The sequence below is a fragment of the Phoenix dactylifera genome, chromosome 5 (assembly GCF_051530095.1).
Source record: "Phoenix dactylifera cultivar Ajwa chromosome 5, Ajwa_hap1_PhDact_Kaust_v1.1, whole genome shotgun sequence".
In the NCBI taxonomy this organism is placed as follows: domain Eukaryota; kingdom Viridiplantae; phylum Streptophyta; class Magnoliopsida; order Arecales; family Arecaceae; genus Phoenix; species Phoenix dactylifera.
Genome location: NC_143194.1, coordinates 11,183,056 through 11,210,331, shown reverse-complemented (window position 1 = coordinate 11,210,331; position 27,276 = coordinate 11,183,056). Strand labels below are relative to the sequence as shown.

Sequence of the window (27,276 nt, the reverse complement as noted above, 5' to 3'; positions counted from 1 at the left end):
TGATGTTTTTTGATGTTTCTATCACCTCAGTATATCTGAAATGATGCTTCTTGATGTTTTGGAGTGATATTTCCGCACCATTGTGGCATTTCTCTAAAATAATACTCCTTAAGGTGGCAAAAATCTAGCAAATTTATATCATTGGATTTCCTACCCATAGGCTTTTGCATTAGCGTCAGCCAAATTCAATATAAAGAAAAAAGCCAATGATCCTGATTTTGCACGCTAAGAAAAGCAACATGAAATATCCTAAAATCAATTAGTGAGATACAAAACATAAAATGATACAATCAATTAGGTATATTTACAATATAACAAACATACCAACATCTAGAATCTCGTCAAGTGATAATATCTCTCGTAAATATCAGGAGGTACAAAAACCCATCCCTCTAACCAAACAACGTTGTAGTCCTGTATGCTCATTACATAAAGAACGCACTTTGGGTTATGAGACGTCCCAGATCTCTCACTAAAGCTCTAGCTCTAAAAGGTCTCTAATTGATAATACGACTATGGAGGAGCCCATCCGAATATATAACGGTAACAAAATCTGATCCATAGTTGCTTCGGCTGCGTAGGATAGTAGCCATTAGAAGATGATACCTCAAATCAATGTATGCCGAACCAGTACTTGTAGGTATACCGGTGGTCTACCGGATCGGTTCGGTCTGGTTCGGGCCATAACGAACCAGTATCAAACCGGTACCACTGGTTTAGCAAGGTTTCAGCTACCATGTGGTTAAAAATGCCACAACGCACGACGCTGTGGCAAACTAAAGACGTATCGATGCGAACCGGTCCGATTAGCACCGGTACAAGGCGGGAGCGATTCACACCGGTACGACCTTCATACCTCTCGATTCCAGGCAGAACCATTTTCCACCATGGTACCGGATCTGTCAGTGACCAGACTGGTCCGATACGTGCTGAATCGGCCGGCACGGGCCGGTTCAGCATACCATGCCTCAAATGCATCATATCCCTATCGATATGGGTCATAGGCAGCTTGTGGCTATGGATAATAGGATCCAACAAACAATTCGAAACCTAATACATCTATGGATCTCACTCTACGTGCAAAGTCATCTGCAGCTACATCGTGTCCTTTTAGATAACCTCAAAAAGCCCACCTCCTATATCCAATTGTATCCTCATGGGCTCAACCAACTCAGGCACTATAGTCGCTATCTCGGATGGCATCCATAAACTGAAACTCATTGGTGAATTGAAGACCACCCTATGACTGTCTTATAAATGGTGGTTTAATATCCTCCACTCTCTCCCTAGCCACTCCCTCTCATAACCTCCACTCCCTTCCTGGCCACCACATCCATTATCACCAGAACTATCATCGCTGCTCTTTCTAGTCTCTAAATTTGAGTGAACTGTGTCCACACTCCATCGGGGTTGCAATTGTCTTTCATTTTTCTTTCAGGCTATGCTGAGCAGTTGCCTGCTTCCCTTCGTGCTCCTCTCTACCTGGCTATGCTAAAAGGATAGATGTCACTCTTCTGATTGAGTCAACCGGGTAGTGTGAAGGCCTCATCTAAGTAACTCTCGATCATATCTTTGGGAGGGTGTCAAAGACAAGGAGTCATGTGATGATAAGGACCCCTATGGTTGTGATTAATCAACTGGAAAGATGCATGAAATGTTACGATATGCCCATTTTCTTCCATCCACCCTTGCCTCACTAGCAATGAAACTGACTAGTTTTAGAGGCAATCTTAGCTTATCAAGCTTCGGCTCCTGTTGCTGGCCCACAAGCCATCCAATCATAGGATCATCCTCATCCTCAATAAGAGGATTGTGGATCGGATCTATGTACTTAAGCTCTACTTCCTCCAGAATGTACTTCAACTTCAATCTTAAATTGTAGTGAACATATATGAGATCGTTGAGGCGCCTTTGTGCTCTGCTTACTGTGGATGAGGGTGAATGGGGGCCAGTTGCGCTCACAGCCACTTGAAGAGACCGTTTAGGAGAGAATCTGGATGGTTAGCCGCTTAAGATTTTTCGCCAACAAACCAAAATAAATCCATTATTCACACCCTAAGTAAGGTATGCTTCATCTCTCCTATCTCATTCTCTCTTTTTTTAGATGCCAAAAAATATCTTAAAATTTGCAAAATAAGGAGAGATCACGCCAAAATTTTTGATTTTGGCTTGATTTTATGATATGTTGAAAATCTACACGATAACATAAAAAATTTTAATTTTTAGATTATATATAATTTTTAAATTATTAACATATTATAATTATTAAAATATTACAATACAGTTTTTTTTCACAAACCAAAATATTTAGAGAGAGCACTGACAGCTTTCGAGTTTCGATAGCTGTCATAAGTAAAAAAAGTATAAATTCAGATATATTACACATTAGGAGGACATTTACTTGGCGTTAGTTGTACTAATATGATACTATCTTATAGGTAATTTTCTTCAATATTTTTGCAGTCGAATGGTGGACTTATTTTGGTTTATTCACGAGAAATCTTAAGCGACTAGCCATCTGGATCCTCTTCCAGACGGTCTTCTCGAGCGGCTGTAAGCGCAACTGATTCACCTTCGCCCTCATCCACAACAAGCAAAGAAACCGACTGACACAGAAGTGCTTCAACAATCTTAAATATGCTCACTACAATATGAGGTTAAGGCTGATGTACACAAACCCGACCCATAGTATTTTCGTTGATGATGAGGATGATCCTATGATCGGATGGCTTGTGGACCAGCAGCATGAATCGGAGCTTGATGAGCGAGGATCACCTCCACGACCGACCAATTTTGTAGCCAGCAAAGCTAGGATCGATGCAGGGCAATGGGCAGATCGCAATATTCAACGCATCCTTCTAGTTGATCAGCCATAACCACAGGGGTCACTAGGGAGCCGGTCATCATATGACTCATTTTTCGAGATATCCTCTAAGAGATATGATCGAGAGATGCTTATACGAAACCACTATGCTACCCGGTCGACTCAGTAGGAAGGTGGCATCCATCCTCCCAACATGCCAGTCAAAGAGGGGCACGAAGGATAAGCAGGCAGAAAGGGGCACGAAGGATTAAAAGAAAAAGAAAGAGGTACGAAGGGTAAGCAGGCAGCTGCTTAGCACATCCAAAAAAAAAGGCACTTGAAGCCCCCATGAAGAGTTGGAGGAGCCAGTTCACTCATATTCGGAGACCAGAAGCAGCAACGATAGACAGTTCTGGTAATCATGGATCCACTGGCTAGGGAGAGAGTGGAGGACATTAAACTATCGTTAATAAGACAGCCGCAAAGTAGTCTTCGATTCATAGGTGAGTCCCAATTTACGCATGCTACACTGGAAAGGGACCATGGTGCACGATCTAATAAAGCTTGCAAGGATACGATGGCATATAAGAGACGCACTCCTCGTGGTCATTCAGGAGGATACAATGCAGCTATAGATGACCTCGCACATGAAGAAGAATCCGTAGACATATCAAGTTCTGAGTTATATGGATACATATATACATATAAGAGTATAAATACAAAATAAGTATTTTATGAGGGTATACATACAAACAGCAAATTTAGGAGGATATTCATATAATTTAGTATATTTTGGAGGGTACACATGCAAAAAAAATCTTTTAAAAATAGAAATTATACTTAAAATTATTTTATGTTTTGTACCAATCTAAATCATCAAGAGGCATCATTTAAGATGTATCGGAGTGATAGAAACATCAAAAAACATCAACATCAAATTAAATTTAAAATCATTCAAAAAATTTAAAAAAATTGATTATTTTTCATTCAAATTTAAGAGATTGAAAAAAAAATCAGCATGTCAGTTCGAAACTGGCATGCCAACCCCCCCCCGAACTGGTACCATACCGAACTGGTATTCGAACGGTATGGATTCCGATACCGGTTCAGTAGACCTTGCCTCCTCATCAGTGATAGAACCCATGTATGGTTATAAATAAATTTGATGATAGTTTAAGTTGTCTCTACTATCTGTTGCACCCTACAAATCTTTCAAACTTTACTAACATTAGATCCATACCATGTGCACCGTATGGGGTTCAGAAAATATATGGCTGCTCCAAGATCTCTCCAACGGCTTTATGTTATGACCCATTATCAATGATGACCTGCATGACATTTTTCTCTCCTACCTGATCAATCACTTCATCTAAGAATGTATATGAATTGTGGACCTAATCGGAAGCATCAATTCGCTTCTAAAAGAAAGTATTCGTATCACAGTATGTCAAGAAGTTGATGTTCCGCCTGGTAGAATTAGTCCAACCATCACACATCACCCTCAATCCATATGTAGACCACTTGCTCTAGTATTAGGCAATCCACTTCTATAGCTCTTCGCTATTAAGCTCACTAACGTCTTTCGGTCTTGGAGGAACTGCACCGGGACCGTCAGTCTGTATGGAGAAAATAGCAGACCTATAGTACGTGTTGCCTGCCGTATTCGCTAAAATATCACTGAAGTAGAACCAGAATCTAATAGCTCGTCATATATCCATCTTCTCATCCTTCTTTAGCATGGTGTCAACTCTTTGTTGCTTCGAATCTCTATTGTGAAAGATATATAGACATAAATCATAGATTGTGCCTCCTAGTGGAATCTCTCTAGAGGACTTTTTTTCTACTGCCAAAAGTCTCTAGAATAGATGTAAAATGGCCAACGCCTCTACTGACGGCCTTCCTAACTGAAGAGGTCCTCTTGAACGCTGGATCTGCCCCGCTAGTTACAGAACCAGAGCCCAATCTGTAGTGTGAGGGCTTAAATCAAATTCTATTCCCGGCCACTTCATCCTACTGCCACTGGTCATCCAAGCTCATCTGAATGGCAGCCTAAATCTGTGCCTCATCATCTGAAAGACACTTCATATGACTCAATGAAGTGATAGAAAAGTGGCACTGCTGCTCGGCAATCCACCTCTTCCTTAGCACTCCTCTCCTTCGTTGCTCTAAAATCAGCAAAGTGCTTCTACCTGGTTACCTCTTCTCTTTTGAACTATGTTGCACCAGTTATACCTTTAATGGTGCCAACCAGAAAACATTTACCCATGGTTCCAACCAATATCACACTCGAAGATCCATTCCTGCAGGTTAATCAAGTAGATCAGTTTATTAATTATTTAAAAATAGTAAAATTTTGTTAACATAAAAAATATATATTTTCTACTTTAGAAAATACTTCTAACTTGTCTAAATATAGTACTATTTTTTCAAATTTTTTCTTAACTATATATTTTAATAATTTTTATATTTAAAAATAATTTTGAAATATCATAAATTCAAAAAATATATTTTTTACCCTAGAAAATACTTTTGAATTATGTAATACATAGTACTAGTTTTTCATATTCTTGTATTAGTTATATATTTTTAATAATTCCTAAAATAAAAATTATTTTTAAATATAAAAATTTTAGAAAATTAATTTGAGCTTAGATCCATGTAGAACCCCACCATGGATACTACATATACTTTTCTAAGCCCGTGAGCATGCATCAAAAGCTACTAATTTCTTAATGTTTTTTCAAACAAGAAAAAAATAATCCTTTTAATACTAAAAATTTTTGAAACAAGAAGTGCCAACACTTATGATGGCGCGTCATTATAATACTTATATATTATATAATGTTTTAGAATTTCAAAGTAAGCATTGATGCTTCAAGCTGACATCTTATAACACTTGAATCTTTTAACTGTCAACCTATTTTAATTTGAAGGAAAGTTCAGCACATTTAAATTCCTACAAGCAAAGTTTGCGATCTTGGCACCAGACCCCATACCTGTACCATGCTGGTATTGTGTCGATATGCTTGGTATAGGGATTGATTTAGGATATTGAGACTCAATATGCCCTCTACACTAAGTCTTGGTTCAATACCTGTACACATAGTATGCCCGATATGGGGTAGTATGCTCCGATATGGTGACCCATGCCTAAAACTAAAAGGCTCAGAATATTTGAAAATGTTGAAAATTTTAAGAAACAAAACCAGATCCAGGATAAGTAGTTTACTGGATTTTTTTTTGTGCGTGAAAAGAGTACATTGGTTTCAAGTTGCAAGCAACTGTACCATATTGTACTAGATCATGTTATATTATAAGTATTTAAATGTATTAAAATATAATACAAGATAAAAGTAAAGGTTGCTAAAACTCATGATATCCATTTACCCTATGATCCATATTTGCACACTTGCAACATCTATATCTTCTTGGTATAATAAAGTTTAGCAGAAACTACATAAATGCTTTATTTTGGTATTCTAGTAACAAAAAATATATGGGTCAATGTAGTTCATACAACAAAATCCAATACCTATTTCAATAACAACATAGACTTGATGTGCAGACTTAATGTTACTAAACAAATAAAGGATTTCATAATTCACTAATTCATGTAATTCATGATGCTAACTTATTAAAACTGGGTTTGAGATTTCAACAATTTACATAATTAAAATTCTAGGAGTTATCCCAGATGTAACTATCAACTAATTTTTCAGATATGCAAAATGCAGTGTTCTGTTCTACGTTCAAAACTGGGACAAATGACTCATCCATATTATGACTGTTTGCATAACAACCATCAGAAAAAATTCTAACATTCTATCTATAACTGCAAGTAGGATTCTTCTTTTTACTCAATTCTAACGATATCTTTCATAATCTGAACATAAGCAGCTTATTGTCCTCATCTCTTTTATGCAAAATCTCATAACCGGATGCTCCTTCACTTCCACAAAGTTTGTAAAAAAGAGAAAAAAGAACGTTAATTTTACTGAAAGCCTACTATATTCTTCTGACTGGGAGATAATGGCTTTTAGCAATTGCATCATAGTCTAGTGGCACACCACCACCTAAATCACCATACTGTGATTCCAATCTTGACATGCAAAGTTTTGTCTAAATTAATCTACGGTATGAGCATGCAAACTTACATATTCCACAATCCCCACAAAGTTAAATTAGGCGAACGAGCAATGACAGTATTTTATAAGCATACATGTATGCAAGCATGGATTATCATAAAGTCTGAAAATTGCTAGTTATTAATTCCTAACTTTGACTAAAACAATCTTAATTCCTAACTTTGGCTAAATTGCAATGAACAATAAGGAGGAAATATTTGAGAAACTCAATGTTTCAAATTGGGCAACATTGTTGAGTCCAAATTAAGAACCAAGAACTAAAAACACTTAACAATATACATATATGATCTTTAAATGAATAAAAATATTCTCACACAAGATATTTTCTATAGTTTTCTACTTAGTTTGACATAATATAAATTCATTACAGAAAATAGCAATATGACATGTGAAGTAACCTAGTAAGAGATGTGGATATACCATTACACTACCAGGTCCAAGGTAATTATCATATTCTCGAATCATATCACTAACTTTTGGCCGCCATCCAATCATGAGTATGCACTCTCTTGGTCCTAGATTCCAATCACAAGTCTGCATAATTGTCATTCAGATATTAGGAAGCCATAAGATATTTTTATAAGGAGATTTGTTATAAAACCAGTTCTTCAACAAATTATGCCTTGGAAACTGATTTTGAAGGACGCTTCACAATATTCTCAAGTCGGACTTTCAGCAAATCAATGGCCATATCCAAGGAAGCTGCACTTTCAGTAACATTGAGACGTTGAAAAGATGAAGCATTCTCTTTTGATGCATCTGGGAGGAAAACTTGTGGTTTTCTTTTCCCAAAAACAGGTGATATAAGAAGCAGCTGCATGTTAGGAAAAAAAAAGAAGTTGGAAGTCATAAAAATGTATTCAATAATGAAAACATTCAAGTGTTTTCATACCATAAAAATTTGGAATACAAACCTATCAAAATCTCCAATCACATAATTAAAAAAACCCATTTTCGTAAATATAGTGACTCTAATCAATGCATAATACTATGAAACATATATTATTTTCCTAAAAAGAAGAAAATTGAATAGAAATCTACAAGACATATGAACTGTTCACAAAGTCAATTTATCCTTTTAAGCCAAATAGAGCTCCTCCTTTTCTGATACAAAACAATGAAAGGGCAGCCTAAGAGATATCTTTCAGAAGACCTATACATGGATGACAAGCACTGATTTAAGTGAAGATAGGATCAAATGTATTAGAAGGATAGGGCAAAAAGCTATGAAGAAGAGGAAGGATTGGAAGGAGGCTCAAGTCTTTTGTACTTCTGAACAAGATGACACGTAGAGAGACGCAACGACATTGAGTAGAGGAGTTATGGTTGCAACGGGCATTTAATCAAGAAACTATACAAACACACTCATTGAACCGGAGAACCTAGCATGCTCATTATAAGGTACAAGTAAAAAAGCTTACTTAATCCAAGGGTGAAAATTAGGTGCAGGAAGAAGAATAAAGTTGCCCGTAAAACAAACACCTAACAATTAGATTAATATATTACTGGTATTTTTAATAAATGAAAAGTAAAAAAATATTTGAAGCCACATATTTTGCTCAAGGATATGATATTTTTCTTTAGAACCCATTATGTTTATGAAGAATCTAAGGCAAATCTCAGAAGTAAGAAGGTTACAAGAAAGGTTTAGTTTGTTGGCACCATTATACCAGTGCTAGAATTGGTTGCGGACCTAGTTGGTAGGATACTAGTATGCCAGACTGCTAACACATGATACACTATGGTGTCCTGGTACTATACCGGTATCCAAATTTTTTGTTTATTTATTATTTACTTTTGCTTTTTTTTCATGGTTGTTTAGGGTTTGTAAGTCCTATATTAGGCTTAGGTAAGGTTTTAGGGCCCATGATTGCGTTTAGGGAGTTTATATCGCATCAACACCCTTTTGCTATTTTTCAATTTTTTCCATGTTTTACTAATGGTGCCAGATCAGAGCTCTCTCCTCTCTTCTCCCTCTTTCTTCCCTTTTTCCTCTTTCCTAGTTCAAAAGCAACTAACACAAAAGAAAAGGATTCAAGAGCCCCTCTTGAATGGGTACAACTTGGTACAAAGCAAAACTAGCTGGTGTCAGTCATGTTTTGTTTGGTAGGGACTGGTATTTACCAAGTTGAACTTCATTTGCAAGAACTAGATTATAGGGGAATTCTTGGACTTGATTCCACACTGGCTTGATCTACCAACTGGTCCTAAATCCTTGCTTGTAACATTTCTAGCAAAAGGATATTAATGCAATTTAAACCGGTATGGAACTTGATGTAACTGAAGATTAGCAAAAATCAAATAAATAAAACATGATATAAGTTTTGTGCAAAAATTATTTCATGCAACTTTTATCAAGTTAAAAATAAAATGATTGGCAAAAATCAGATGAACTAAATTAAATAGGAAAAAACAATTCATCAGTAAATAAAGGAAGGTTTTGATGTTTTGCCGACTTGCTGTTAGGTGCCCTTAGCAAGCCATGATTTTATATAGAATAAATTTAGGGAACCAGTTATCCTTTGATTGTTCACAACTAGATGTTATTTGCATTAGCATGAGAGGCCTTACACAAGGATGGCAATCAAGATACACGGTACCGACTGTACCAACGTACCGGTGGGCATCGGTACCAGTACGGTACCGAACCAAACCGAGCCGAACCGGTACTGTACCGATGGGGCTAAAAGCCAAAAAAAATTTGGAGCCGATACGGCCTGGTCCGTTCGGGCCGGTACCGATCGGTATGGGCCGGTACCGGTTGGTACGGGCCGATACGCGTCGGTATGGGCCGGTACGCGTCGGTACGGGCCGGTACCGAAATATGTAGCTGTACCGTACCGGTAGGGTCCGATACCGGTATGTACCGGCCGGTACCGACCCGTACGGCAGACCATGATGGCAATACATGTATCCCGAGCCATGCAGGTTAGGTACCTGGTTGGTCGCCATGCTAGCACACAGTATGCAAAACTGACCCAATTAGATGCTAGTAACCCTAGGATACAAAGGGTAAATAAAAGTCAACATGGGATACAAAAGGTAGGCATGAGGTTCAGATGGTATAGTACCGGCAAGATTTTGAAACTTTGTCATGGACTATGCAGACCACCGTGCATGGACAAATAAACGACTATACTCAATGAGATCTATAACCCTTATATTGGGGTCTCACTTGCCAGTGTTTTTAAATGCGGTGAATGAGAACCCATAGGCAGCCACATATGATTGTGCAGTCCCTTAATTGCACTATATTCCTAATATAATGCATATGGACCGAAAAGATGGTTTGCTTAGCATGATGCAGATGTATATGAAGCATGCTTAGTGTTGTTTAGCGTTATGACTACATATCTAGACATTCTCATGCAAACCCATGCATCTTTCAGATTGTCGGAATTGGATGTGCATTTCAAAGGTGCATAAAAGTTTAATGATACTATACTTAATGTTATTAAGAACTAAGAACTAATCATAGTGGTCATACCCCACTACTCAACCAAAGGTTCTGGCCTCAAATCATGGGTGCGCAAGTATTGGAACCTAGATAATTATAAAGAGGGTGGGTCCTCCTTCCTTTCTCACTCTACAAAAGAAAAATGAATTAAGTGATAGATGCTATCATTATTATTATTGCTATTATTATTATATTCAATTTCATTAAATTTGCATTTAAATATTAAAAATACTAGCTTTGTATGTGCCTGCATATGCAGCTATAATGCAAATGCACCATCTGGTCCCTTGACTTCTCACATACCAAAGCCATCTTTATAACATTTTTGCTCGTAGCTACATTTGCCATAACAAAATTGGCTTTATGCCTTGAAGAGTCTTTCCACCATCTGGACACCAAGTTCACATAGATGTACATGTTGCACATAATATATGAATCTATACATGAATCATAAGTAACTTGGTATGTCCTTGAATAAATAATATAAAACCCCTTATTCTGGTGTCTCACTATAACATATAACCCTCACTGAAATTTCTCATTTACAGTACCTTGACCAAGGTAGGCCGAACCAGACTGAACCGCCCGGTTCGAACCATACCGAGCCAAACCAGTGGAGAACCAGGTCGATTCGTCTATTAAATTCGGTTCCAGCCCCGAACCGACCGGAACAGACCGAAAAAGGCCAGAATCGGATTGAACCGACCAAAAAAGGCCAAAACCGGACCGGACCAACTGGAACCGTTCAAAATCGACTGGTTTCATTCGAACTCGATGCGAACCAGCCGGTTCCGAACGGTTTCAGGTGCGAACCAGCCGGTTCTAAACGGTTTCGGCCGGTTCCGAACGGCCGGTTCTGAATGGCCGGTTCCGTAGCCTCCACGATCTGCTAGTTTCGTAGCCAGCGAGGTTAGAGGCGATATAGGGTAATGGGCAGAGAACAATATTCCACGCATTCTTTCAGCTGATCAGCCACAAACACAAGGGAGCCGGTCACCACATGAATCCTTGTCCGAGACATCCTCTCAAGAAATATGATCGAGAGATGCTTAGATAAGGCCATTACACTATCCGGTAGACTTGGTCAGGATGGCGACATACATTCTCCCAACATAACTAGATAAAGCGGGACACCAAGGATAAAGAGGTAGAGTGTGGCATGAAGGGTAAGCAGGCAACTGCCCAGCACAACAAAAAAGAAAAACAAAAGGCACCTACATCCAAAATAAAGAGTAAAAGAGGAGCTAGTTCACTCAGATTCAGAGATCATGAGCATCAATTCTGATGATCATGGATCTGCTGGCCAGAGAGAGATTGGAGAAGATGAGACTACCGTTTATGAGACACAGCCGCAGGGTGGTCTTCGATTCACCGGTGAGTCCCAGTATACACATGCTACACAGGATAGGGACCACGGTGCACGATCTAGTGGAGTCTGCGATGATACAATTACATATAGAAGACGAATTTCTTGAGGTCATTCACAAGGACACAATGCAATTGCAAATAACCACGCACATGGAGTAGGATCCATAGATGTATCAGATTTCGAGTTGTATATTGAATTTTATTACCCGCAGCCACAAGCAGCCTATGACCCATATGGATACAGCTACAGATATGGTACGTCTGAGGCATCTTCTGGTGGCTACTACCCTATACAGCCCGAAGCATCTTATAGATTAGATTTTGCTGCCGGTTTATTTAGATGGGCTCCTTCACAGCTGTTTTATCAGCTATAGGACATCACTCAAAACGAGAGTTTCAACGAGAGATCCGAGAGTATTTATAACCCAGAGCGCATTCATTATGAGATGAACATAAAAGACTACAACACCGTTTTGTTAGAAAGGTGGACTAATCTGCCTCCTGACTATGCTAATGATTCGAATATCTACGAGAGGCATCGCCACTCGAGATTTTAGATATCAGTATATATGTTGTACTTTAAATATATGTAATTAATTGTATTATTTTATATTTTCACCTCACTACTTGTTTTGAGAATATTTCATATTGCTTCTTGTAGCATGTAATATCTCACTAATCATTTTATGTTTTGTATTACTTTAAAACAACAAAATGCATCATTTAGGTTAAACCGAAATGATAGAAACATCAAAAAACATCAAAAAAATGTCAAAATAATATTAAATTAAACTTAAAATTATGAAAAAAAGTTGAACAATATTGATTACCAATTAATTGAACTTGAAAAACTCAAAAAAAACCAAAAAAGGCCGACCCATCCGCCGACCGGTACCGGTTCAGACCTTAACCTTGACAACATCGGCTCTATGCTATAAAAAGAATTATAACCTTCCACAATGTCAACCCTAAGTTTACATAGAAACACATTTGTCCATACTATAATCGAATTGTGTGGCAAGTTTAACAAGCATTAGAAATATAATAATCTTTGCTTCATTTAATACAAAAGGCAAGATTACATCATTTATATCCGCCTAAAGCTACACTGTACCTTCTATTCTAAGCCTCTAATACACATACATGCACATCAGTAAAGTTCCACATTCCAAGATTTCCATAATGTGAATATGGAAGTTTCTAAGAACATCAAGAATCATATCTCAAACTGAGTTTTGAAATGTTTGATATCCCACTAAGCTTTTGAGTATAACAGCTATAACTATTGTTTCAATATTAAAATTAAATTTTGATAACTATTATTGGTGGCATCAGAACAGTTCCATACTTGGTCTGTCTGTCTAATCTCTTCATCATCACTTGGGTGGAAATATACTTTTCCAGATCTAAAGATACCACATACTACTGCCTGAAAAAAAAAGGTAGAGAAACGTCATCAGATATGAAAACATTTTTAAGAAAGAAAATATAAATTTACAAGCAATTCTACCTCCAGGATTCCACGCCTCACATGCTTGTACTTCAATCCTACCAGATTTGGAAAGCTACAAAGGTTGAACACATTTTCTGTAAGCAATAAACTAACAGATGTTAGGGAACTACATATTCTGGTAAATCATATACAACTATTAACCAACTGTCCAAAGTCCAAACATTAGGCAAACCCTGATAAAAAACATAACAACAACAACAACAACAACAACAACAGTAGCAGCACCAGCAGCAGTAGAAGAAGAACCCTGATAACGTAACAACAACAATAACAATAAAAGTAGTAGTAGTAGTAGTAAAAATTTATTTAAAGAGCAATGCACTGGCTTCATTGTTAAATCTTAGCATAAAATGAAGGCATAAAGAATAATATAACAACAACAAAAACAACAATAACAACACAGTAGCGGCAGAAGTAGTAAAACATTTTTAAAGAGAAATGCACTAGCTTCCCATAATGTTAATACGAAATGAAGGCAGAAATAATTCATCCCTCCATGGTTCCAGGACAAAAGAAACTGGTACACCCTAACAAGAAAAACAAAAGAGAAAATGAAAGCTATAGCTCCTTTTTGTTTATGCATCTCCATCCTGCCAATCTATTAACTACATACAGAGGCAGAACATCCCGGTCATTGAGAAAATTGTCAGAACTCTAGTTACTGACGTGCCATTGACTCACTAGATAACTTGATTGAGGCTCTGTCAATATATCATACCTCCATAAGCTACCTGTACAGGTCAGACTCTGTTCTATCAATTATTGGATGGAGGTAGTAGCTCTAAAGGAGATTCACATATTCAAGTTAAGAATTCAGTTAGACAAGGAGCTCAATATTCATGAAAAGAGAGAGGCCCTATAATTAGTATTACTCAACACAAAGAAATTTGCCACTGCTGAGCACACGAGCGTTTAGAAATATTGATTATATGTTTCTATAAGAGTTTCATATAACTGTCACCTCAACATATATCTAGTACTCCGCTCAAACACAGAAAATGCTTTTGTTCAACAGATGAATGTGAAAATTTTACACAGTTTTAAGAGCAAAGTTATCAAGATTTTTTCTAAATCATTCTCCAAAAGTACCAACTAGAAGCCTTTACTGCCTAGGATTCCAAATCATAATGAAAAGGAATAGCTTATTATGAGGTAAAACTTATGTTGGCCAAGAAAAGCCAGGTAAACATACAATATGTAAGAGATAATGCTGACTTTGACATTATAATTATGAGTGAAATTATTCCAAATCATAGTCTTGGGGAACAACCACTAGTAAATAGTAAATGGAAAGATGAAGGTGGAAATATAGTCAATACTCAACGATACATAGTTCTTTCGGTAGAAGCATTTCATTCTTGTAAGACTCCAATACTTCCACCTTCATAAACTCAAATTTCAGTATATAGACCAAAAGAAAAAAAAAATCTTGTAGGGAACTAAATGAGCAGCTTTTTCTGCAAAATCTATCAAATGTCAATTTATATATTCTAGGTCGTCATTAGATCAAACTAGAAACTAGTAAACAGAAAAACATTGAATTTTTTATTTTCATACTTCTTGCAATAGGGTGAGGATAGTACTTCGATAATTAAGCAGGTGTCTGTAGATTTTGAGAAGACCCTTTTGCCGAGAACACTGAACAAATAGTTTAGAAGCTACCATCTCCACTGGCTGCACATTCAAGCCTGTGATTGATTTCAGAAGTTCGCAGGTGCTAGAGTTAGATGCCTACATACAGAACAAAATAAAACAAATGTCAAGGGCTTAAACAGTTGGTGTACATAACTATCAAGTGCTGAAGTCAAGAAGAATTTGCCAACTATTTTGTTTCACAGGAGCAATGTTGACTCAGTTTATAGAATCTACAACAGGATACCCATGAAAAATATGGACTAATTGGAAATTAAGTGATAGAACAACCCTCAGATAGTTAAGTTTATTATATTTTAAACAGAGATGCAAGGTGTTTGCTGTTGTGTAGACCTCAGATCTGAGAGTTGGGAAACAGCACTAGTAGATGATCCAAAAGTCAGAGCCCCAAAATCCTTACATCCCAAATAGAGAAATGACCATGATAAATGCATCTAGCAGAAAAGTCTATGTCAACCCAAGAGCAGAAAGTACTATAGTTAGAGGAACAAAAGTCAATCTTCTAATGCTAAGTTATATCGGCAACGCTTCTCGCAAAACAGCAGAAAAGATGAATACACATATAGTCATGCACTAAATTGCACTAGATTGCATTCAGTAGCCTCATTGAAAAGAAGGTTGTGATACGGCCTACGTTCATAAGTGCAGTGGCATGATAGAATGGCATGGAGTGAAGCCATGTGGAGGCATTAGCAATAGGCTCCCAGTTTTAAAAATATGTCGGGGAACTAGTTAAGGCACTTGCGCCATTGTATCAAGTGGTAAGGGCCGTTGATAGCAAGAGGTACCCAAAAATGGGCTTCCTTTACCATGTGATACTAATTATCAAGACTGAGATCAAGCAAGCCGATCCAAGACATGCTGAAGATTACATCAGCATCATTAAGGAGAGGTGATACCCAGATTCGTAATGAGTTCCATTAAGCAGATAATCTGAATGCAAACCTTGCCTACCTTCATGTTTCTGTAATTATAAGTATTTCTGTGCAATCTTTAGACTGCTAATTGAATCAAATACATAACTTGGCAGCTTAAACAATCCAAAGTTTCAATACACAGTTTCAATAATAGACTTGGATGAAGAACTTTCAGCTTTGCTACTGAATATGATTTGTAACATGAAGCCTGGTCCCACCATTTATTGCTCGATGCGTAGAAGATGTATATTGAATTTAAAGGGATACCGCTGTAGGAAAAATACTATCATCAGAAAGATGCAAAATAATACCATAAATGGTGTGTACTACAGACAAAAGCATTTAGGGAGAGCTTTCATAGCTTTGTAAGAATGTAGTTGTGGCAAGCAACGAAGATATGAATCTAGTATTTCTGGACACCAAGTCTAATTCAACTAAATTTTATGATCAGTAGGGACTAGCATGCCATGTCCATGATTGTATTTACAACTGAGTGGTGGATCCATTTTAGTCAGATATCCAAAAACTTCGAAAGGAGGCCAATCCAAATCCTCTTGCAGATGGTCTCCCACATTGGTTGTGATCATAACTTGTCGATTTTCTTATAAATAGGCAGCAAGCAAAGGAACTACCAGAGCCACAAGAGATTAAGTAACTTGGTAGACATGCACTACACTCTACTCGATGGACATCAGAGGAGAGCCAACCAAAGCTTGATGAGCTAGGATCACCTTCTAAATCAACCAACATCATAGCAGAGTAACAACCACTCACAGCCATATGATGCCTGGAGCAACAACCACAAAGGTCAAGAGAGAACTGGTTCTGGGGAAAGATTACCATGGACCCGTCACCCATGGTACATGGGCTAGTCAAGAAGGCAAGGCTAGTCAGCATGATGGCTTAATCGAGCCACCTAATAAAGCCAATCATGCATGGCCAGTTGGGGAAAGAAGGCGATTTCTCGGAGTAACTAGAAAAAAAAAAGGAATGGCAATTGTAGATCCATGAGAGAGAGTTGATAAGGAGCCACATCACAAAAAATTCAAGCAAAGTCCGCCGAACCAGTACCAGAACCTGTACCGATCGGCGCTTGGTACGGTTTGATACCGATTCGGTGTTGTACCGAACCGATAGGACATATCGATTCACGGACAGGCACGCCCTTTTTTTTGAAGTTTTTACAAAAATTAATTGGTAATCACTCCTTTTGAACTGTTTCAATGAATTTAAGTCTAATTTGATGTTTTTTTTATTGCCCCTTATTTTGCAATTTTTGAGCTATTTTTTCAAGCCCCCCCAAAAAAAGAGAGAAGGAGATAACAAAGAGAAAACACACCTTATTTAGCCTTATATCTTCCTTCTAATAGCCTGAATCGGTATTGTTTGTGGATTTTTTTAGGAAGAAAAAGCGGCGGAATATTGCCTGAACCAGGCAGTTCGGCCCAATTCGACAGACCCTGATTTCAAGATTATTTAGCCCTCAAAGGATCGATTGCCTAGATCATCTCGCAATAGGAGCAACAATGATGGTACAATCTAAGAAATAATGCATTTGGTATTCAGGATGATAATATTGGACACGGCAGGGATGCACACGACTCGCCATAGGGTGTGAGCCTACTAACTGACAAGTCTCACTAGACGCATGCCATTGTATGATATAAAGCATTACAATAGCATACCGCAGATAGGCCTTTTAAGAAGATTAGGATGTGGCATTGATACAGCTGATGATGTGCCACGCTAGGTGTTGGAAATTGTATCCTAAATGTCAATCGTCAGCATGTTGATGATTAAATGAATTGACAAATCAATAAAGTATTTTTTGGCATTATTCATCATTTTACATCTTCAAATGAACTCTTATATGATGAAGTCCTTAGGACTTATTAATGATAAAGGAGGATTTATCTTCGAGTCCTTAAACTAGTTCGCGACCAAATGATATGTTGTTACAAGGACGACATCATTATCAAGATTAGGTCGTTGTGTGACATATATGTTGGTTGTCCTCTTAACCAAGGAGTGTGGAGACACTGGTATGCCACACAGGTGAAGTGTAGGAGTATATTTCACTGAACGTGACCAATTCCGGAACGCTCTACTGTCAAGAGATGTTCCGAGTGGATATGGGTATAAGTTTGGCCCTCTGACCTGAGACCGCAACTTGTGACTAGCAAGCAACTCATTGTACTTTGGTACCGGACTACCTGAATTTCTAATTCAGTGACGGAAGGTCACTGGGTGCAGTCAAGTACTTGCGTAGTCAGTTGTGAGTCAAGATGGAATTGACTCCTCCTGGAAACAGGAGATAATGTCTTGTGATTAATTTAGCAAAACCTTGGCCAGGGTAATCCCAGTGAGGAGTCACGGGATATCTAAAGTTAATCACATAATGGATGTACTAATTATAGGGTTGACAGTGAGCTCTAAGTCATCCTGGCATTAGGAGTCAAAGGGATTGAATTATACAGTAACCATAGTTCAAGATTCCAGAATATTTGCTTCGCATATATTCGGCCTATCCGGACGTCGGGTACCATTGCTAGATGGTCACATCGATTAGTGTAGGAAGTCGTTCCTATACTACCGGCTTAGGTTCGAACCTATGAGGTCACACGCATAGAAGATTCCTGATTGATCAAGAAGGCTGATGAATGATTAAGAATCATTCAGGGGTAATTTGGTCAATTCGATTGGCAAATTATCTTATAAAATAATTAAAGTAATTATCGGAGGATTGATTAGTAATTAGATTGCTAATGAACTCAATTGGATTGAGTAATTAGACTAAGGATGAGCCAAATTGAATTAGATTCAATTCTGGGCTCAATCAGTTTTTTTGACCTGATTGGATTAGGTCTGAATCAAGAGGACTTAGGTTGACCAAATTAAATTAGATTAAATTTGTGCTTAATTAGGGATTGACCTAATTGGATTAGGTTCAACCCATGGTAATTGGATCATTCTAATTGTTAGGATTTAATTAAATTAAATGGGTTTGATCTGAAACTGTTCGGATCTTGAAATCCACTTGTCACATATCCATGCAAGGCGCCATAAATTAATTTTTAATATGATTAATAATTAATTTAATTTATTTAATGGTGCCATGGGACACTTGGCAACATCAGGGACCTCTTTCATCATTAGATGGGTCGAAATGGAGAGATAAATTCATGAAAAAAATTGGATAAGATCAAATTCTCTCTCTTCATGACATATGTCATCCTTATCTTTATCTCACTTCTAATTAAGGTTAAATTTCGAATTCAATCACCACAAAATCACCACGTGACCCTCTAATCTGTTTGGGGGCATGGGAATTTCGAAATTGAAAGAGGAAAGTGGCAACATGATGAATGGTTTAGATTAGATCAAGCTTCATCATGTAATGGCACATGAATTTGAATTTTGAATTCAGAATTCAAAACCCCACAAAATCCTCCACAAATATGGGATGGTTGGCATGAAGTTAGGTAGGAGAGCAACATTAAAAGGACCTCCATCATCTGGTGGTCGAATTCAAGAAAAAAAGAGAGAAAAAGAAGAAGAAAAAAGGGAAAAGAAAAGAGAGGAACCCTAGTTCATGCATGGAAAAATTCTGCATTCAATCTAGCTGACTTCTTCCTCCTCTAAGTCCATCGCGCCATTAGTGTTAGGGGTCCCTGATAAGAGTCTTTAGATCAGATCTAAGTCGTCTTCAATCCCTTTAAACCTTTCCTCCAAGTTCTTCCAAGAAGGCGGATCAAAAGTTGATAGCGTTTGGAAGATCAAATTTCAGCCTCAAGAAATTCTGCGCAAGCTAGCACTTCCGCAGGATTGGATCTCTTCAGGAACTTCGCGTGGACTTCTCGTAGAGGCCATTCGTGTGCGTGGCTGCGAAGTCGAGGATCAGATCCACAAGTTTCATCCATCATAAAAAGTATTAATCCTACATTAATCTTTTATTATGGTGTCAAGATCTAGGTCTGATTCTCCGAGGTTTTACCCTCTTTTGGGGCTCCTCACAGAGATATCTCCAGAATCCATTCAATAGATATTCGGAGATTAATCGGAATAGAGTTCTTAAGTTTCAGATCTGATAGTTAATCATGCATGAAAGTTTTAGCATAATTGTTTAAACGATTCTGGCATAATCCTATGTGTTCTTAAGGTGCTGAATTCTAGATTTGATCTTGTAAGCATGCATGAATTAAATTGTTTGATTCGATTTTTCCGCTGCGTTTTAAAACTTAAAAAGAACTACGTATGGCTTGATCCCCCTTATGAAGGGGTACGTAGGCAACCCGATCAGGTTCAGCCATGGTTTAAAAAAAAAAAAAAATCAGCATGCTTAACACCGAAGAACCTAGGATAAACTTTCACTAGGTAGAAACACTGGATGTACCATGATTAAGGTCGAAGAAACTGACACCAGTTCTCCAGCAGGACGACTCGGTATGGGCCATGTCGGACCTGTATCGAGAGAGGGACCATATCGAGAGAGAGATCGAGCGGGGGAGGGAGGGCCGGAGGAGGGTGGCGGATGCCGGTGGAGTGTCGACGGAGGTCGAAGGAGGCCGTCGAAGGCTGGAGGAAGCCATCGGAGGCCCGCGGAGGCTGGCCTCGGCAACGGAAAGCAAGGTCGTGGCCGCTTCCCCTAAATTGCAAATTTTTTTAAGGTCGCGGCCGGCCCCTGTTTCGTTCGACATAGGGTCAGCAACTGCGACCTCACTTCTCACAACCGAGGCCGACCTCCGCCGAACTCCGCTGGCGTCCTGCCTTCTCTCTCTCCCTCTCCGCTAGCTCTCTTTTTTCTTCTCCGGCTCCGATAACAGGTTCTATTTCTGCTGCCGGAACCATACCAATGATAGGTACGATTCAGGACGGTTGGAACCGCCCGGTTCAGGACAGTTCCGTCGACCCTGACCATGATCAACAGATATTCCAGATTATTGTGGTACCTTGGATCCTACTTTGGACAGCTAGTATACGATTTATATATATATTCTTCATCTGAGGCCTCATATTCAAGTTGGCTACCAACTTCCATAGCCTTAACTAGACTATGAATCACCAATTGTTCCTATGAGCCTGGTATTAGACAGAGGATCAAAATCAAGGTGGCTATCCAAGTCCAACATGTCATCAAATGCAGGGATGGGCAAATTATCTAGGTCGGGGTCAAGTCTCAAGCACAAATTATGAACATGAATGTGGCATCCACAAGCAATAAAAACACTCCATAAGGGACTAGATATTGGTATTTATTATGTAATATAAATTTATGTAATATAGAAATATATTTTCAAGCTAAAGTTTACGCGTTATCTTTTTTAATTTATTAACTTTGCATAAAGCACATGGTATACAGCCTCTCGTGACCACTACAAAACAAAATGATGCTGGAGAGGTGTTGAACTTTGGGCTGGAAACTCGAAGGAGGAAAGATATATTGGCACAACCAATTGCAGCAAGAAAGAAATCCTACTACGGCACGTACAACATAGGGACGGATGGTAGATGGAAGAGGAGCAGGGATGGATCACTCTCTTCCAAGGCCAAAAATACCGTCTTGACATGCAAGTCCAAGGATATAGCTCACTTGCAAATCCTTAAAATCTACCAAAAGAGTGGAGAGAAGAATAGAAAAAAGGCAGGAGAAGAATAGTTCCTACAATAGAATCTCCGCTGATCAATAACTCAAGTATCTCAAAGGATGATTACAAGAAGAGCCATAATAGGGGTATTTATAAGTAGTACAAGAGGACTCATTTTTTCAACTTTCTAATGCGGGATTTCAAGTCCTATTCTAAACTTAAAGAACCCTAACTATTAACTTTCCTAACAACATCAAAAGTTCTCAAAAAGAAAGTTCACAAAAATCAAAACTCCCTAGAACTAACATCGAATTTTCCTAACTGAAACAAAAGAATAACTAGTCACCAAAAACTAGTCGTGTCCCGAGACCCATGCATATGGGACCTGCGACCCGTACGGCCGAAACTCGCAACCTAGGAGGCCGGGACTCGTGACCTGGTGCTCCAATGTCGTACTCCCCCAACATCGAGTTTAGGCCACTAACATCAAACTTTCTTGAGATAAAAGAATAACAAGTCACCAAAAACAAGTTGTCCCGACACCCTTACATACAGGACTCATGACTCGTGCAGCCGGGACTCGTGACCTAATGCTCCGGCGTGATACTCCCTCGATTGAAGAAGACTCGCTATCGAGTCTAGATATTCTTGGTCTTCCTAGTCTTCATAGTAAGGCGATATTTCTGCTACGTTGAATGTTGCAGATACTCCATAGTCTCCAAAAAATTCAATTTTGTAGGCATTATCATTGATGCGCTTTAGGACCATGAAAGGGAGTAACTTGGAGTTGACGATCAAAGGTAGCGGTGGGTCTCCAATACAGCAGCATTATCCTTGTTATATGCCAGTTAGGTATAGCTATTGATGCTGTGGAAGAGAAGTTTGTGAGCATAATAACAACAGAGAAGTTTGGGTTGCCAATAAGTTGCAAGTACTTGGCTATAGAATCAAAGCTATAGTTGAAACTGGTACCCACGGAGACCAAGGTGAAGGAGTGCTTGTCTACCTTGAAGAAGAGCTAATTATTGACAGTGGCATTGATTATCCAAAGCAATTAGGTCTTTTCATAATCCACCCTCAGCTTGTAGGTGCAGCGGAGCCACCAAACATCTATACAATCTTGAATCTTGACTCGAACTAGGCCGACATTCTTGTCGTAGAAGTCCTTGTGCTTCCTGCTGAGCTTCTTTATGCTCGACGAAATAGTATTTTCACTTCCACCTATTATGTTACAAGACTTCCCTGAGAGAGTGTTCTTTAGAAAGGATAACCTCCTGAGCTCTACTTCCATCTAGATAGAATCTGCTAGATCATCTTTGTTCCTTAGCAAAACATCCTTATCCATTAATGAGAATAGAATGATTTCTTTTGGAGCTACAAATTCTTTAGATAAGCCACCCAATTCTAAAACATCAGCATTATTATCCCAATTTGTTTCACAGTTGATGTTCTACAAATCCTCCCTACTCTTCCAACCATCGCCTTGTGTCATACGTGCCGTTGTGGGGTTTCTACCTCACCATAATAGGTTGCGCTGACATATCCTTCCTCCTTCGAGTCTCTAGTCCATGAATTTTAGGATATTTCATGTTGCTTCTTATAGCACGCAACATCTCACTAATTATTCTATGTTCTGTATCACTTTAAAACAACAAAATGCATCATTTAGGTTATATCGGGATCATAGAAACAACAAAAAACATTAAGAAACAACAAAAGACATTAAGAAACATCAAAATATACTTAAAATTGTTGAAAAAGTTAAAAAAAATGATTACCAATAAATCAAACCTAAAAAGTATTAAAAAAATGGTGTACCGGTTTGGAACAAAGAAGGAAGCCAAACATTACTCAAGTTATGCAGCCCAAGAGTGGGGTGAATTGGGCTTTTCAAAGATATTAAGTAAAATGCAGCGAAATAAAACTCGATGAGTGTTTGTGGGTTGCAACAAGTAATTAACAAAAGTAAATATACAAAAGATCAATACAAACAATACATGCACCCAGGGCCGGCCCGAGCCTTAGGCGATCGCCGGAAGGCCTCCGGGAGGCGAAGGGAGCAAAGAGATTGAGAGAGGGAGAGAGGGAGGTTTCTGTGTCTGACCATGACCAAAAGGAAGCAAAGGCCCCATATAAAACGGGAACAAGAGCTGGCTACGAGTCTTCCCCCTTGATGGAAGGGAGGTGGAGAGTTTCCTGGCCTGCAGAGGGGCAATTTGGGAAGTTGGGGACAGTAGTTTTGTTTTGGGTAGAGAGAGAGAGGAGGGATTTGGTTGGCTTGATACACGCCTGAAGCCACTCTTATCTTTCATCCCTTCTCTTTTTTGGTTTTGGTCTTGGTTTTCCTTCCCTCACATTACTCCTGATCCAGCTGGGCCATCGGGAAGAAAGATAGGGGGATTGGAGATGGACTTCTTGGAGGGTGGAGATTCTTTTAGTTTTCTCCTCTCGGTTTCTTCTCCCCTCTTGGGTGGTAGAGAGAGAAAAGGAGGGAGGGGGTTGAATGGCTGCTGTGCTGTGATTTTGCAGTTGCTGCTTGGGTACTCACTTGAAGGGGAGATGGTGGGATGGGACTTTTATTAATTAGATGGAGTGAATTTCCCATAATGACCCCACTTTCTCTTATAGAGAGGTTCCTTTATGGACAAATTCTTTTCTTTACCTTGACCATGAAGTGCCATGGGATGACCTTTTCCTATTCGGCTCTTGCTTGACATGGTAAACAGTATTGCCAAGCATTATCTCAGTTATTTAATCAGTTTCATGGCCTTTCATTTAGAGTAATTACTTTTATGTGCTTCCATTCAAGAATTATATTAAATTGAAAAGGCTTCTTGTCTATCTTTGTTAGATTCATGTATCTTTGTTAAAATAGCGTACTTGATAGCTATCTATTTCCATATCATTTTTTTAAGTATTTTATATTTATTAAAAAAAATTATTATTGAAAAAAAAGAGGCCTCGTTCATTGGATTCGCCTTAGGCCCCCAAATGTATTGGGCCGCCCCTGCATGCACCACAAACACAGTAAATTTATAGTGGCTCGGTGCCAATCTTGCATCTATATCCACTCCTCAGGACACTCTTCTAGAAAATTTTTTACTATAACCTTTTCAGAATTACAGTCTGATTGTTTTAGCCGGGCTCACAATCAACCTAGTTGATTTTTTGTTGGCAATCAATCAAAATCACCACCGAACCTATCCCTAGGCTCAATATAATCCAATTCAAGATTTGGATGGACCTTTCTCCAGTTTCAGTCTATAAAACTTGTCACAACAAAGTATAAAGAATAATATGCAACACAATAAAATACATTTCCTTAAAGACAAAGGAGATGAGGCAAAGGACAAGGAGATGCGGAAGTGGGGCTCCACCTCCATTCTCCTATTTCCTTCGAAACAGGGGCCCGGAAGGTGCCCCTTTTATTTTTGTAGATTTTAAGTTGAAGTCGGCAAAAAATCCGCAAAAATAAAAAGAGCCCCCTCCAAACTCCTATTTCTAACGAAATAGGAGACCGAAGGCGGAGCCCCACCTCCGCGTCTCCCTGGCCTCCGCCTCCTCTCTTTTCTTCTCTTCCATTCTCCCTCTCCCTTGCCTCTACTGTATCGGTATTGGGCCAGCACGACACAACACAAAACCATACCGACCTGTGCTGCAAGGCAATCGGTACGGGGCCCGGTACCGATACTGCAGACATTGCTCTCAGTTGTAGAGGAAAGCCAAATATTACTCAAGTTAGCTCCTTAATCCATAAAATATGTTGACTACGATGGGACATATAAACGAACTTCCAAATCCAAATTATGAATCCTAGATAAAATTGTACATGCTTTAAAAGAAAGATGAACTTAATCCTCCACATGAAATGAGTTCAAAAAGAAACCCTTGATAAGTTTCAAAGAACTCGGAGTACACTAGCGAAGAACATGTCAAATACACTAAAAGAAAGAAGTGCATGAATGAAAAATGTTTGTTGTAAGAAGTTAGGAATTAAATGGACGATAGTTAATACCAAGGACAGCTATGCTAGAACCAATGCCCAGACCGGTTGTCCGGTGGCATGGGTCGATAAGCCTCCATGCCATTCTATGCCGAGCCCGTACAGACATAGCAGAGAGGGCGGGGGAGAGAGAGAATGGAAGAAGAAAAGAGAGAAGGGGAAGAGAGGGAGGGTGGCAAAGGCCAACGAAGGCCAGCGAGCTGCTCGAAGAGGCAGAGGAGGGGATCCACCTCCGATTTTCCTATTTTGTTTGAAACAAGAATCTCGGAGGGGGCCCCTTTTTATTTTCAAGATTTTAAATGAAGACAACAAACCCCTTGACGGCTCTCCGGTCGGCTGGCCTCCATCTCCCTCTCTCTTTCTTCCTCTCCCTCTCCCTCCCTCGCTCTCTCTTTTTCTCTCTTCTTCTCCCCCTCCATCATCGATTTCTCATTTTGGTTGCCGGAATCATCCCAGTCCGCCGCCGGTATAGCTCCGTACGCCCCAATCTGGGCTGTTCAGAATGTTTCCACCGACCATGCTTAATACAAATATTGTTTTTTAGAAAAAGTCCAAAAATTTAGTAGCTTGTCACGTTACATTGATAAAAGTCCTTAAACAGATGTCTATCTGTTTTCTTAATTTACCTTTTTTAACTAAACTTTTCCAGGACATTTTTAAACTTGTTATTTATGCATATATAAATAATTTTATTATTTGATACCATAGTTGCCAGAATTGGGAAACGGATATTTAAGAAACACTTATACTAACAAGACTCTTAAAAAGTGGGAGCAGGTTCAAAATTCCAGCTACTAAGTTTAATGCTTATATTGCAATTCTAGTTAAGTACTTGCTAAGTGCTAGTTTTCTGATTATGCACTATATGGTACCATAATTTCCTTGTACAAACTACATGATAACTTTTTTTAAAAAAAATATAATAATATGATTTTTATATAAAGAAAAATGTAAAGGTACAGCTATGGTAGAACAAGAATAAATTAAAATATACACTTCACGAGTCATTAGGATGGTTGTAAGCAAGACCAAAGTTAGTATCAGAGGAAAGATGCTCAAATCTCGTTAAAGGACCAGAAATAGTTAGATGACTTAAAAAACTTATTGTGAGAGTAACTGTGAAAAGTCTAATTTTGATAGGAGTTGCATTGAGACTACAAGTACAAAGTTTTCAAGCACGAGCAATTTAGTATTACAATTAATAATCTTATTCATTTTAAACCTACACCAGAGCTTTGGTAATATATTTATGCAAGCTTTCCATTGTCAAAATTTATTGTGAAACTTTCATATGACCCTATAAAATTCAAAATAAATGAATCTATGCTTTCAAGTATATGAATGCAAGTTATATACCTCTATAATAGTTGGGATAGACGACATTTTAGGAAGAGGTTGCAGAGCTAACAATGAGAGAAATGCATCTGTATCAACTTCATACCTGATAAGATTAATTAGAACACAAAAAATATTATCATGTAAGAAATGTATTGGAAAATGGGACCGTATACTCAAGAATAAAATGGCGAGGGTACATATGGTGGCAACAATGCAAGCTATTGGACAATCTCTCTTGTTTAATACTTGCTAGATTATCATTCCTTTGAATCCTTTTCTAGACGATGTAAATGCTTTCTACTAAAAGACTAATAAGCCAGAAAAGAAAGCATGCAAGTTGCTGCTCCCTACAACCTAGATTAATATGTTATGCCATCTACTTTTCAAGCCTTCAAAATTCTTAAACCTTTCTTGCAATATAGTTGCTAGCAAATATGTGAAGGTACACCGTCTCAGTACCGGGCCCCTACTAGTGCCACCCTGTCGCGGTGTCG

The 27,276-nt window shown here is 38.5% G+C and overlaps 1 protein-coding gene across 1 annotated transcript in view; it reads right to left on the bottom strand.

The window, feature by feature from the left end:
• Positions 1-27,276, bottom strand: part of LOC103720510 (ion channel POLLUX-like protein, putative (DUF1012)) — a 93,555-nt gene that overhangs the window by 5,952 nt on the left and 60,327 nt on the right. The window contains exons 11-16 of the mRNA XM_008810241.4: positions 26,801-26,885; positions 14,870-15,017; positions 13,284-13,360; positions 13,122-13,202; positions 7,571-7,762; positions 7,369-7,482 (exon numbers count right to left, since the gene is read on the bottom strand). Coding sequence (XP_008808463.3) covers positions 7,369-7,482; positions 7,571-7,762; positions 13,122-13,202; positions 13,284-13,360; positions 14,870-15,017; positions 26,801-26,885 — 697 coding nt within the window. The remainder of the gene's footprint in view (positions 1-7,368; positions 7,483-7,570; positions 7,763-13,121; positions 13,203-13,283; positions 13,361-14,869; positions 15,018-26,800; positions 26,886-27,276) is intronic.